Below are 12500 nucleotides of genomic sequence, written 5' to 3'. Positions count from 1 at the left end.
CATTGTATAATTTGTTATCCTTCCCAATGTAACTTGACATTTCAGCTCTATCTTTTGGAGTCCGCTCCAGTGGTGGATTATGAAGCCCTTGAAGATTTGTTGTCTGAGGAAGTTGTGAGTTAAAAAATCATTTATCTTTTCGACTCTGTTGTCAAAGTATTGTAAAGCGTTTTAATACAATGGTATTTGCTCAGTAGATCTATGTTCAAAAAAACTTGTTCAATTGAAATTAAGCAGTAACATTAGAAGATAGTAAATACTGTTAATAAACTTCAACGGCTGTAAGTTTGTTTCATTTTGTTGGGAACTAACAATATATAATGGGAAGTTGCAAAAGGAACAATTCTTGCAAAAAAGCAGCCTGATTGAAAAAAAAAAAAGAAGATGAATGGAAGAGGTGGCCAAGGTTTTACAAGACTCACTTTTAATCAGCCTTTTGTTTTGTAGAGTAAGCGGCCACGAGATGTTCACCTGCATGTAAGGCTTGTCAGACTTTATGCTGTAAGAGGTGAGCTTCTTATCATTACAAACTAACCATTTTCATTTGTAAAGTATCTGTACCCAACTTTGAACTTTGTAAACAGGCAACTGGCTTCCTTCCTTCCTCTTTACCGCTCTGACTAGTATTAACATGGACAACACGCAGGTTCATTTACTTTGCTTGTTACCTGCATGCTACAGTGTACTTGCAGTTCTGAAGATTTATGAGTATAAGGCTGATTGGCTAAGGATTTTGCATCACAGAAATTGTTAAGCAGCTGGAGTCTGCAGATGCTATGTTTCAGGGTGCGTATAATTTGCGTTCCTCCAGAGAAGTTTTACTGGATGCACCTTCTATAAGAACTAAGGTCACCCGCCCTTTGTGACTGAGGATTTCAGGTCGCTGCACCTAAGCTATGGAAGTCTCTACATTTTGATCAATAATATTGACATTTTTAAGTGCCATTTGAAAACCTATCTCTTTAAAGTAGCTTTTGATTAATTTCTATTTAGTATTTTTAGATATTGATTTTCTTTGTCCTTTTTCCTTGAATTAGTATTTATTTCTAGCTTTGTATTTCTAGAATATTTTTAACGTTTTTGTTATTTTAGGATATTTTAAATTCATTGTATTTGCACAATTGATCATCGTCTGAGCTATGTTTGATCAATAAGATAATTAGTATTTATTTCTAGCTTTGTATTTTTAGAATATTTTTAACTTTTTTGTAATTTTAGGATATTTTTATATTCATTGTAATGCGCATTTGATCATTTCTGTATGGATTTATGCACAATAGAAGTATTAAATTAAATTAAATTAAATTAAATCAGAGTAATTGACGTTCACAGGGTTCTGGCTTCCGCCTTCTTGTTTGTTCTTGTTCTGTTACATTGAGGAACAGGAACATTTTGATTTTTTATGTACATGGTTCTAGAAGCATAGGCTTTGAATTCATGTACATGTAAACATGGTATCTAAAGTTAGGTTGTTTCTCACCTTCTTACTTCTGCCTAATAGGCAAACAAAATCCCCAAACTGTTTGATTTAATTTTTCTGACAATATTCATTTCTTTTTTAATTTATGTACCGGTATCATTATTATTTTTTCCCTTTTATAGATTATCCAGTGATTATTCTTTCCATTTAACCCATTTACTCCAGAACCGCCCCCCTTGATGAGTAAAATCATCTGGCATTAGACAGTAAAATAATCTATTAAGTCTCATTTCTTAAGTTACCGGTATGTTTTTCATTTTTTGTTGATTATCTATGAACAGGTACCGGGCATATTTTTGGAACTTGGAAACAAATAATGCCGTGTCCACCTATACGCCACCAAGACATAAAGTTAATTTAAGATGTATAGATACTCTCTTTTCCATAATAATTATGACAAAAATGTCCAAACAGCAAATACAGTGTACATGTGTACATGTTTTTTTATGTTAAGGGCGTCTTGACGAATCCTTTTCTCATTGTGTGGCTGTTTGGAAGACTAAAGCTTTCAAGGAGAGTTTTGAGTGGGTCTCTTGCTGTGTGGAAATCTTTGAGGTGAAGAATCCTTAATTTTTTCAAGTTATTGGCTAATTGGCTGAAAAATTCAGGACTCCAAGGGGTTTGAACCTGTGACCTTGCAATACTGGTGCGACGCTTTAAGCAACTGAGCTACATGACATTGTACATGTATGAGCCTCTGATGTTGGGAGCTGGTCATTTGTGGGTTCTAATTTCCCATGAGGAATGAATCAATGAACTCAGCTGGTTAGAACATCGCACCAGTATCACTAGGTCACAGGTTCAAACCCCATTGAAGTCCTGAAATTTTCAGGCTTCTCTACGCAATTGCGTGCATAACTGCAAGGATCATAGCTTTACTTGATTTCATATCCGCAGTTCAGTCTATGATTCATTTCATACATCATTTTTTATTGAACAAATTATCATTGAGCTCTCGGTTACAAGTGTCCACGGTTGATTGATAAATCATTTGCATGTACCTAAGCCACGGATTGCTGTTTGAAACTATTAAAAAGAAAATCTTATATGAGGGCAAGTCTGTCCTTTCGAATTTCCTTTATATCTAATTTAAGATATTATTTTCCCACATTCCGCTGCTTTTGTGCTTCATGCGTAGAATCGCAAATAGCTCTAATCAAAAGAACAGCCTTTCCACAGACTTCCAAACAAGTGATTTAGTTAATTACGTACGGTGTATTTCTTAATTTACTCTATTCCATGTTTTCCATACTTAAGTGCATTTTTGAGTAGCAACGTTTTGGCAATGGATTTGTGAGAATTGGCCTCAAGGCCACAAAAACTTTGCCTTTGTGAGAAACATACGGGAACCCGTACACTCCAGCATATTGCGCCACTGTTGTGAGGATGGATGTGAGAACATGAGAATATTTACTAAAACTGCAAGTTGTGTTTGCAAATATTGAATTTTTTTTTGTGATACAGTGTACATGTAGTTTTTACAAATGAATGAAACTGCACACTATGAGACTAGCTAGAAAGTGTAAATTTAGATTTGGCTAGTGAAATCAGACCTGATACTAGCCACTAGGCTAGTGAGCTAAAAAGTTAGTCTCAAGCCCTATACTTGAGTTTGAATCAAGTTACCATTTAAATTTAAATATTAACCTGCAAGTTTAGCCCTTACCTTTCAAATGACGTAAGTTGTCACTCTCTTTTATAGAGATACCTTTCATCTCTTGAAAAAGGTAAGTAGTAAATCTTGTTGTTCCTCTTTAGATTTCCCATCAGGGTTTTATTAGAATGAATGATAACTTGCACATTTGAAAACATTCACCTGTGTCTACTGTAAGTAGAGTCTGCTCTGATGGCTGACATAATTATCTTGGTAACTAAGGGCCCCATCCACTCTAATGCATTTTCAAAAATCTCCGGCTAAACGGATAAAAAGATCTCTGTCCACACTAGCGTCACATTGTATTCAGCCACCCACATTAGAGACTGTAAACAGGGATCTAAAGAAACGTCTTTGTTACAAGGCTTTGTTTGTGTCTGGGCGCGCAGGAAACTGTGAGGCATGCATAAGATTATTACGTCACGCATATTCGAAAACCTCTGTTTTCGCCATCCACACTAGAATGATAGACCTCCGTTTCCAGAAGTCTCCACTTCGAAAGAGTTTTCGAAAACCTCCATTTTCATGGACTGCCATTTTTGAAAACCTCTGTTTTCGATCTCTTCAGTGTGAACGTTTATATAAAAAGGAGGTTTTCAGAAACGAAGGTTTTTGAAAATGCATTAGTGTGGACGGGGGCTAAGACAGTACCCTCACACAGAAGACAGGCACCGGCTTTGTTGTGATAAAAAATGAAAAGCAAAGAAGGGTGGGGGGGGGGGGGGGCTTTGCAAGTGTGTTCTTTCTCTGTTTCTCTTTCTACTACACCATGAATGTGCCTTGTAACTCGGCGACCTGGGAAACCCTGGCGCATTTGCCAATGAATTTACCAATAAATCTCAGGAATTCTAGCACTTACTAGTATATTAATCATGAAGATATTCCACCATCACTTGGCAATGTTATAAACATACATGTAACAAGTATTGCACCTGCAAGCATCTCAACTAAATACTATTAGTGATTGTTTTTTTATTGTCGACTTGCTCTTTAAGACACCTTTTGGACCATAATGTGTATAATGCCTGATGAAATTGAAAAAATAATGAACTTGTCCCAACCTGTCCATTGACGATGGCAACCCTTTTGCCCTATTGGAATAATTTTTGGAATGCTGTTCACAAGTTTAATATGGGGGAAAGTTCCAGATTTGTAAATGTTTCCGGATTCATCAAATTTAGGGGATTCTGATTTGCATTGCATGTTTACATTAAACCCTTTCACGGATGTACAACTGTCTACACTAACTCTATAAATCTGTTTACTAAGCACTGTTTCATTGTTTACTTTGTGAAGCAATCAAAGATGAGACTATTGGAAGTGGTAATGCCATTGTGGAAGTGCACTCCTTCCTTTTGATTGTCCTATGTCAGTTTGTGGAACTTCATCTTGCTGAAACCGGTGCTCATGAGCTTATCAATGCTCTCTATAGGTGAGGTCTACGTACTTATTGACTGAGTTAGGTCGGGCCGGACGGGAAAATATTTGGCCTGAGGTCATGATTTAAAGATTAAGTCTGAGTGCCCATTTCAGTGATTAGGTCCAAACTTTCGTTTATCTTATTGGTATAGCAATATTTAGTTCTAGAAACTGATTTAGAATGGTCATTTTTTTAGAGGTATGGTTGGTGTGTATATTCATGAGATCCTTGTCCACTGCTCCTTTAAAGCTGGTGATGGTACACTAAAATTCTTATTGACAAAAAAAAAACCTTGCAAGTGTAATGTTTTCACTTTGAGCATTTAAAATAATAATAACAAATCTTGAGTGAACTGTGCATTTTACTTCGTTTTTTTTTTTTTCAGGCTAGATCATAGTCTTCACAAGGCCCATCAGCTTAGGATCCGTCAGTCGCCAAGACACTCCACATCAGGTGGGCCTACAGAGTGGGAGGTTATACTTACAGAGATGAAAGCACAGCTTTACTTGTACTGTGGGACATCACTGATTTGGTTAGCCAAAGAGGTAAATCTTCAATAATAATGCTGCCGTAACTATTATTGATTGGATGACAGGTTCAGAATGTGCTATAAAATTCTTTTTTCGCACACTCCAACAGTAAAATCACTGTTCATTCATCAAGAATACTAGCCATCTTTTTATAACAAAAACTGAAGCAATAAACTCGAAGAGCAAGCAAAGTTGCTTGGTAACTTTCTTCTTTATATAGTTTTTCTATAAGGAGCTGAATCAGGTGTGGCGTAATTATACTTTTTTCATTGCTGATCAGTTTCATTTTTTCCTCTGGTTAACAGAAATTTGTAACATGGCCGAGAGGTTTGAAGCTTGCCAGTGCATGTTACCTTGCAAGTGTTAGCATCGTAGATCCAGAAACCAAAACACAATGGGTTGCAAGAGCTCCAAAAAATAGAGATCCACTGAAGTGGTATGTCATGGCTTGCTCAAGACTTAGCCAAGTTGGTAAGTGGCAAAAATAGAACTTCTTTCTATTTGTTTGAAAGTTGAACTGGTAAGAAACTTGGACTTACACTACTTATTCTACTACCACGACCACTATAACTACCGCAACCGTGATGGCAACCGCGACCGCGACTGCGACCACCCTTTTGAATTTTCTAAATTAACAAACTTTTTCAGTCAAGGTGGCCTGATATTGGCCTTGTTCTTTAATATTTTTATGTTTTTATGAACATTGACTTGGTCCATATAATTTGCAAAATTAATCAATATTCAGCCATTTTGCTTTTACTGTGGCTTGGTCATTAACCCCTTCAATATCCCTTGATTGATGAACAGGTCATTTTCTTATGGCCACAAGAGATAGACATGGTCCCTTGTGGATGAACACTTGTCACAGTGACTGCTGTTCACGTCAAGGTCTTCAAGAGATACTGAGCACAGTTTACAGAGGTGAAAAGGATTTGACAAAGGTAAATGTACATACCTACATTACGTTTATGTAGAGTACAAGTATATTCAGACAGACCGACTTTGTGTTCTCAGTATTGGACTGGAACTAGCTTGCAGTAGAGGCTAATGCGGGGGAAGCTTTTCATATGCAAATACCTTTTAATATATTTCCCTGCATTAGCCTCCATTGCAAGCTACAATCATGGACAAAAGTGTTCATACAATTTACCGAAACTAATGCTTTCAAACTAACAATAGTATTTTGTATTTGAATGAAAACACCTTTTTTCATCTGTAGTCACCCCCCCCCTCTTACCCTACCCAACCAATGTTGAAAAACACTTCATGGATGTTTATTTGTTTCCAACATTGAAAAAGGGGGAAGGGGAGGCTACCTTTCACGAGGGAAGAGAGGAGAGGGAAAAAAGGTTGGCAGTTTTCATGTGTCTTGACAACTTTTGTCCATTTTTGCAGTTCCAGTCCAATACTGAGAATACATGTATGAATATGGTCTATTCTTCAGTACAATTTAATAAGTAATACAGTAACAGAGATGTATCCAAGTTTTCAACTTTGGGGGTCCTTTGCAAAATTTTGGGGGTCCAGCTAATTAATATTCAAGAATTAATATTTGATCTATTGCCTCTTAATAAACCTTTTTACCGATACGGCGGCCATTTTGATTTCTATTGTTTCGAATAGCTATTATGGGATGCCCAGGGGGCAAATACACATTAATTTGCCCCCTGAGCATCCCATAATGTCTCTCGAAACAATAGAAATCAAAATGGCCGCCGTATCGGTAAAAAGGTCTATTGTTGCTGCAGTACCCTTTCAGATTTCTAAATTGCACAAAAATAAAGTCTTATCCCTCCCTACGAATATGAACTTAAAATGATCAATTTCTTTGAAACTGTTATGCTAGACTGCAAAATAGTCGTTGCCTTTTCAGAAGGTGCGAAGTGCCGTAAGCGTGATCCTTGTGTGTGAAAAATATGACTGTTTTGCAGTCTATTGTTATGCCCGTTGATTCATCGATCAAATTGCTGTCAAAGCTCCATCGATCACATCTGAAAATGACTTGAGGAATCCGTTTGCTGTAGGTTATTGAATAATCTCTTATTTTAATCTTACTCTCTCTCTAATTAAGAATGCGCTTTAGATCTCTGTTGCTCACCCAGTAACAAGGTACAGTGAAATTGATTCACTTAGTACTTATCATTCGATTTATGTTATTTATAGTCCTTTTTAGCAAGTGATGGGGATTTCTCTGGAACGAAACTGGCAATTCCAGCTGTTGAGCAGTTGGTGGCTTGGGATGAAGGTGATTTCTATTAATTAAGTCATTATTTTAAGAGACGTCTTCTTATGGATAAAAAGTGCAATAGCTAAGTCTATGGCTAAAGAAGTGTGTGACATACATGTACCTGCTGACATTTTAGATTTTTATTTTATTAGCTTTGTCTGCAATACTTTAATTACAAAACAAACTACCAGTAAATATAATGTACTCTGTCAGAAACAAAGGACTAAATAAATGGCCACAGCATGAGCCAATTACATGCAGTTAATTGAATCAATGCATGGTTCATTGAATTATTGGACACAGTAGACACTCAAAAGTGGAGGGGAAAAACAAGAATCTTCACTTAATAAATTAATATTGACTTTTCTACCCAAGATTTCAAATTTGATTTTACTGCCTTGAATGACATGGGCATCAGTTTTTGGAGACTACCAGGAGGTAGATTTTTAAAGACCTTTATAGTTTCTGTTTTGATGGGGTTTGAAGAAGCAACTTCATGCATGATATTCAAATTATCTGTCAACTGGGCTACATGCAGTGTAAGTGTTCTGTTGTTCAGACAGAATGGTAATGGTAATGCATTTATAATATTATAGTTCACATATCTTATACAGTCTCATTGCGGTTTACAATTCTCAAATAAGGCCTGTAATTTTGTCTCACACTTTCATTTTCAGTTGCACTGAGTGAGAGTCCACGTAGCTTGCAGAATATTGTTTGGGTTGGCTTGCATTGGTTTCAGTTCAACAAGGACATGAAACCAGGAGGTACATAGAGATTGTTAATTAAAAAGTCACTTTAAAGAAATTCTAAGAGCAAAATTTTATTTGTGAATAGTAGTTACCAGTCACATACAAAGAACAACTAATTACCGTCACAACACTTTTGTGTCTTAAGACCAAAACCAAAGTAATTAATTACTTCGGCCAATCAGAAAGGATGGTAACAATCCAGTAAACCAATCAAACCTCAAAGTAATTACACTTAGCCGACACAAAGCCCGGGAAAATGTGCATGCGCAAGCCATGATTGGTTTTGGTTTCACTTGTGATTTGTTGAAAAAGTGGTATGAGAACTTTGAACCACTCACTGAGCGAAGTACTGCAAAACCAAAGCAATTCACTAATATTACTTTGACACTCAATTGAAAACCGCTCTAAGAATCGCAACTGGCCAGAGGTAAACCGGTTGGCTATTTAGAAGTGCAGCTGAGAAGTTGGACCAGGGACCAGGAGTGGTCAGAGGGGATCTTGAACCCGAGATATCCAGATCTCAAGGCAAGTGCCCTAATCACTGGGCCACATGCATGCACTGCCTCCTGTTATAGGTTACAGATAGACATTACTGTGCATGTAATTAGTTATGTTACTGTACATGTAATTTAAGTTAATGGGCCTTATTTGCGTGGTGGCTATATTGGCTATAGACAATAGATTTAGTACTCCGGGCCTCGAGTTTAAATGTTTGGGAACGCGTTTGGTGGGCAAAAACAACATGGCTGCCATGTGATTAAGGCCTATAGATGAACGTATTGTGTACAGTCTATATTTGGCTTGTTAAAAGATTAAGGTGCTGTAATTTAAGGCGAAACTGAGAGTTTGTAAATTCTTTTGATACATCACTAACGGAAATATTGTGTGATTGTATTGCATTCATTGTCAGCATCAGATCTTTTCCATTTGTTCCACTGCTCCTATTCCTGGCAGTTCATCAGGGGCAGGAAGGGGGACGAAGAGGGAAAGGAGATCACTGAATGTAATCCGCAACCTCATGTGCTTTAAGGGTACAGCATGGAGTGGGTAGAGCTTGCATCAAATTCTGCTTCCACTCTGCTATAAACACACCAGTCGCTTTTTTGTGTGAAATCCATTGAATTTAATTGAAGTTCCCATTTAACTTTCCCAGTTGGTGTAATGGTGAAGAACATTTTTCAAGAGCTGAGGCCAGATGTTCCAAATATTGAAAAGCACATCTCTTCTAACATGTTATGCTTGAGAGACATTGAGGTAGTTTATTGTGTTGCAAACATTGGTGTTTCTTTGTCATATTGCTTGATCTTCGCATTGCCAAATCTATAGTGTGAGACCAATACATACCACTCAGCAACTTACTGTCATTTTTATAGTCGTGTGCAATAATTATTTACGTAATTTACGTAACTTGCATAATATGATCCATTGCAAAGATCTTTTTATTACTCTTTGGTTACCTTTCTGGTCTAGGGTTAGAAGGACACAAAGTCTTTGTGATATCCATACAAATGTAACATGAATCTTGTTTTAAAGGAGATGGGGATGACCCTTCTTTTGAACAGTTATATATGTTTGTTTCTCTTGTAGGCATTTGTATACGCAGTTGTAAGGACTACAGCTAAAAGAATTCTTGAAGACAGAGACATCTTTTATGAAGATTATGAGCCACAAGTTCTTCCCCTGCCACTCTGCCCCCCTCTTAGTTTGCCTGTCCAGGCTGAGTGGTGGATTGCTGCATACAACTTGTATACAGGAAAATTCAGGTACCTATTAAAATTAATGCAGTCAAATACTGTACAATATTTAAGAGAGTTACATGTAAGGCATAAATTTTGTACATGTATGTTAAGTGTTGTGCTGAAGCAGGAGGTGTGTTTTAAACTTACTGTGTTGCTTTAATCCCCCCCCCCCCCCCAATCACTATAAATGGTTATTGTACCACAGTGACTGTTGCTTACATTACAGCTGCCATTATGACAGTATATATTGATAAGACTATTGATGTTGTTGTTGCTATTATTAGTGTGCATGACTCTGGCAAGATACACCACACTGTTCAGCTTGGGATGGAAAAAATCCGTGCCTTAGGAGAAAGGCATGGATTACAGGTTCAGCTTCTCATGTACCTTGGAAACACCTTTGGATCAAAGGTTAGCACCCATTAGACATAAAGTAGTATTTTTGAGATGCCTATGGCAACCCGAAGTGAGCTGTTTTCTCTTTTAAATATTATTGTCGTCACACAACAACTGCCAAGTATCTTTTCTCCATTAGAAATGATTACAGTAGTTTAAAACCTGGGAGACACTACTGTCCTGGCGTGCAAAATGTTCACTTCCAGTTGCCATCCACATCTACATCCATAATGTTCTGTGCTAAATAAGCTTATCAGGCTTATAGCGATTATTTTATAGTTTTGTAGAACTGTTTTGGATCAAGAGCTAGCTCAGTGATTCTGTCCTTGGAGAATCAAACATGTGTTGTGGCTTATCGTATAGACATCAGCGCTTGAAATCATTTGTGCATTTGTCACGGTTCTGTCCAGGTCATAATGTACTTGAAAAGCACTGGAGTCTTCAATTTTTGACAACTCAGATATGTTCCATATTCAGGGATGGTGCTATTTATGATTACAAGAAAATGTTAACAAGAAAAGAGAAACATGATTGTTGAAAATGTCATTCACTATGTCAAAAATGGGCTTGCACTTTGTACTGGCTTGCTATGCAAATACATGTACGTACTCTACAGTAGCAGAGTACAGGGTGTCATTAGTAGTACTCTGACGAAAATCGCCGGCTAGTTCACTGACGAAATGACACCAAAAGTTTAGATACCGAACAAGTCTGACCAGCATATTCATTTCCTTGGTAGAAATGTGAAAAGTAAAGTATCTTATTTCCGAATTGCAGGCTTTTCTTCCAAGAAAAGTAATGACAAAATAGGTTTCTTAATACATCACAAAGTCTGCTCCGCGTGCTGAGTAGTTACCAGGACTCCTTTCTGCCGTTACGTAACATTTTAGTGTGACATTGCGCGTGACTGAAAAAGCCAATATGGCTGCGAAGAGAAGACAAGGTTTGCTGGATAATTTTTTCACCGTTGTTTCTAAGACACCAAAAGGTAAGTGTTTAATTTTAACATGTCAACCACAAGGTTTGCCAAAAGTGTCATTTTATTGAGGACACAGTTGAAGATGAGGAGGTAGAATTGCACACCGAGGAGGAAATGGCTGAGGAGCAGAACATGGAAGATGTTTATCACATTTTTAACCTGACCGAATGCAGTTCAGACATTGGCGCAGAATCGGAGAATGATTTCTAATACTAAACAAATTGCAATTTCTCATTCTATGAGGTAGTTTTCAGTGAGATTTCCTAGCTTGTCCTCAGATGTCAGAGAACTAAATAAAAATCTCTCTCGTTTATACCGTATTCTACAAATTCCAGGAAAAGGCTTACAATAGTATTTGGGCTTCTGTAACCCTAGCAGGCACAGTAAGAGCTCTTGATTGTGATTGTGATTGTCTTTCTGGTGGGAAATACCTCTTGAAAATGATGGAAATGGCATTTGTGAGACCCTGCATTTCAAAATTTTCTCGACAAATGGGGTGGGGTGGGGTGGGGGGCCTACCATTTATGATCAGCCATCTCAACTGACTAATCAATAACAGTACTGTTCTTTTCACGAAGTGACACTTGTTAGAATGTCCCTGAGGAAAGGCAATTTTTGACAGTATCAAAACGTTAAACTCATTTTGCTTACCTGGACCCCCAACAGGGCTCTGCCCCTGTACCCCGCTGGGGGCCTCGGCGGCCCCCAAACCCCTCGCCTGTGGGGGGCCCTCCGGCCCTCATAGCCATCTACTTTCAAAATACCTCGGCCTACTTAAAATCTTATTGACAGCCCTGAGAGCAGTTCCTTTTTTATCCAAGTTCAAGAGGTGCATCATCAACATGCCTCCTCAACTTCAGAAGACATCCCTTCTAAGTCATACATTTCTGGTCCTAGTAATCTTATAATCCCAAGAATAAGTGCCCCATTCCAGATGTAGCACTTTTTCAGGGTTGGTGGGCACATGGTCAGCTTATATTGATACCACCATCCGAGCTCTCAGAACTGCTCTGCCAACAACAACAGTTACTCATTTGTGATTTTATGGCCTTATTGAAGTAAAATCCATTACACCACTATGCAAGCTAAGGAATCAAGATGATGATTTGACATTTGTTTGTTAGGCAACATTTCTGAAGGGAAGTGTCAAGAATCCTTGGTACTATGAGGAACACTGGAAGGTTTGTGGATCTTGACAGGAACCGACACTCTTGCAATAAATAATAATAATAATAATAATAATGATAACAATAATGATAATAATAATAATAATAATAATTATTATTATTATTATTATTATTATTATATCATTTGGTAATAAAC

The 12500-nt window shown here is 37.5% G+C and overlaps 1 protein-coding gene across 1 annotated transcript in view; it reads left to right on the top strand.

The window, feature by feature from the left end:
- Window positions 1-12500, top strand: part of LOC137982017 (E3 SUMO-protein ligase RanBP2-like) — a 38128-nt gene that overhangs the window by 6153 nt on the left and 19475 nt on the right. The window contains exons 8-21 of the mRNA XM_068829031.1: window positions 46-114; window positions 448-508; window positions 1935-2035; window positions 3183-3207; window positions 4431-4566; window positions 4940-5099; window positions 5390-5555; window positions 5892-6025; window positions 7248-7329; window positions 7989-8078; window positions 9217-9317; window positions 9651-9826; window positions 10087-10213; window positions 12302-12358. Coding sequence (XP_068685132.1) covers window positions 46-114; window positions 448-508; window positions 1935-2035; window positions 3183-3207; window positions 4431-4566; window positions 4940-5099; window positions 5390-5555; window positions 5892-6025; window positions 7248-7329; window positions 7989-8078; window positions 9217-9317; window positions 9651-9826; window positions 10087-10213; window positions 12302-12358 — 1485 coding nt within the window. The remainder of the gene's footprint in view (window positions 1-45; window positions 115-447; window positions 509-1934; window positions 2036-3182; window positions 3208-4430; window positions 4567-4939; window positions 5100-5389; window positions 5556-5891; window positions 6026-7247; window positions 7330-7988; window positions 8079-9216; window positions 9318-9650; window positions 9827-10086; window positions 10214-12301; window positions 12359-12500) is intronic.

The sequence above is a fragment of the Montipora foliosa genome, chromosome 13 (assembly GCF_036669935.1).
Source record: "Montipora foliosa isolate CH-2021 chromosome 13, ASM3666993v2, whole genome shotgun sequence".
NCBI lineage: Eukaryota > Metazoa > Cnidaria > Anthozoa > Scleractinia > Acroporidae > Montipora > Montipora foliosa.
This window is presented reverse-complemented; position numbering and strand designations above follow the sequence as displayed.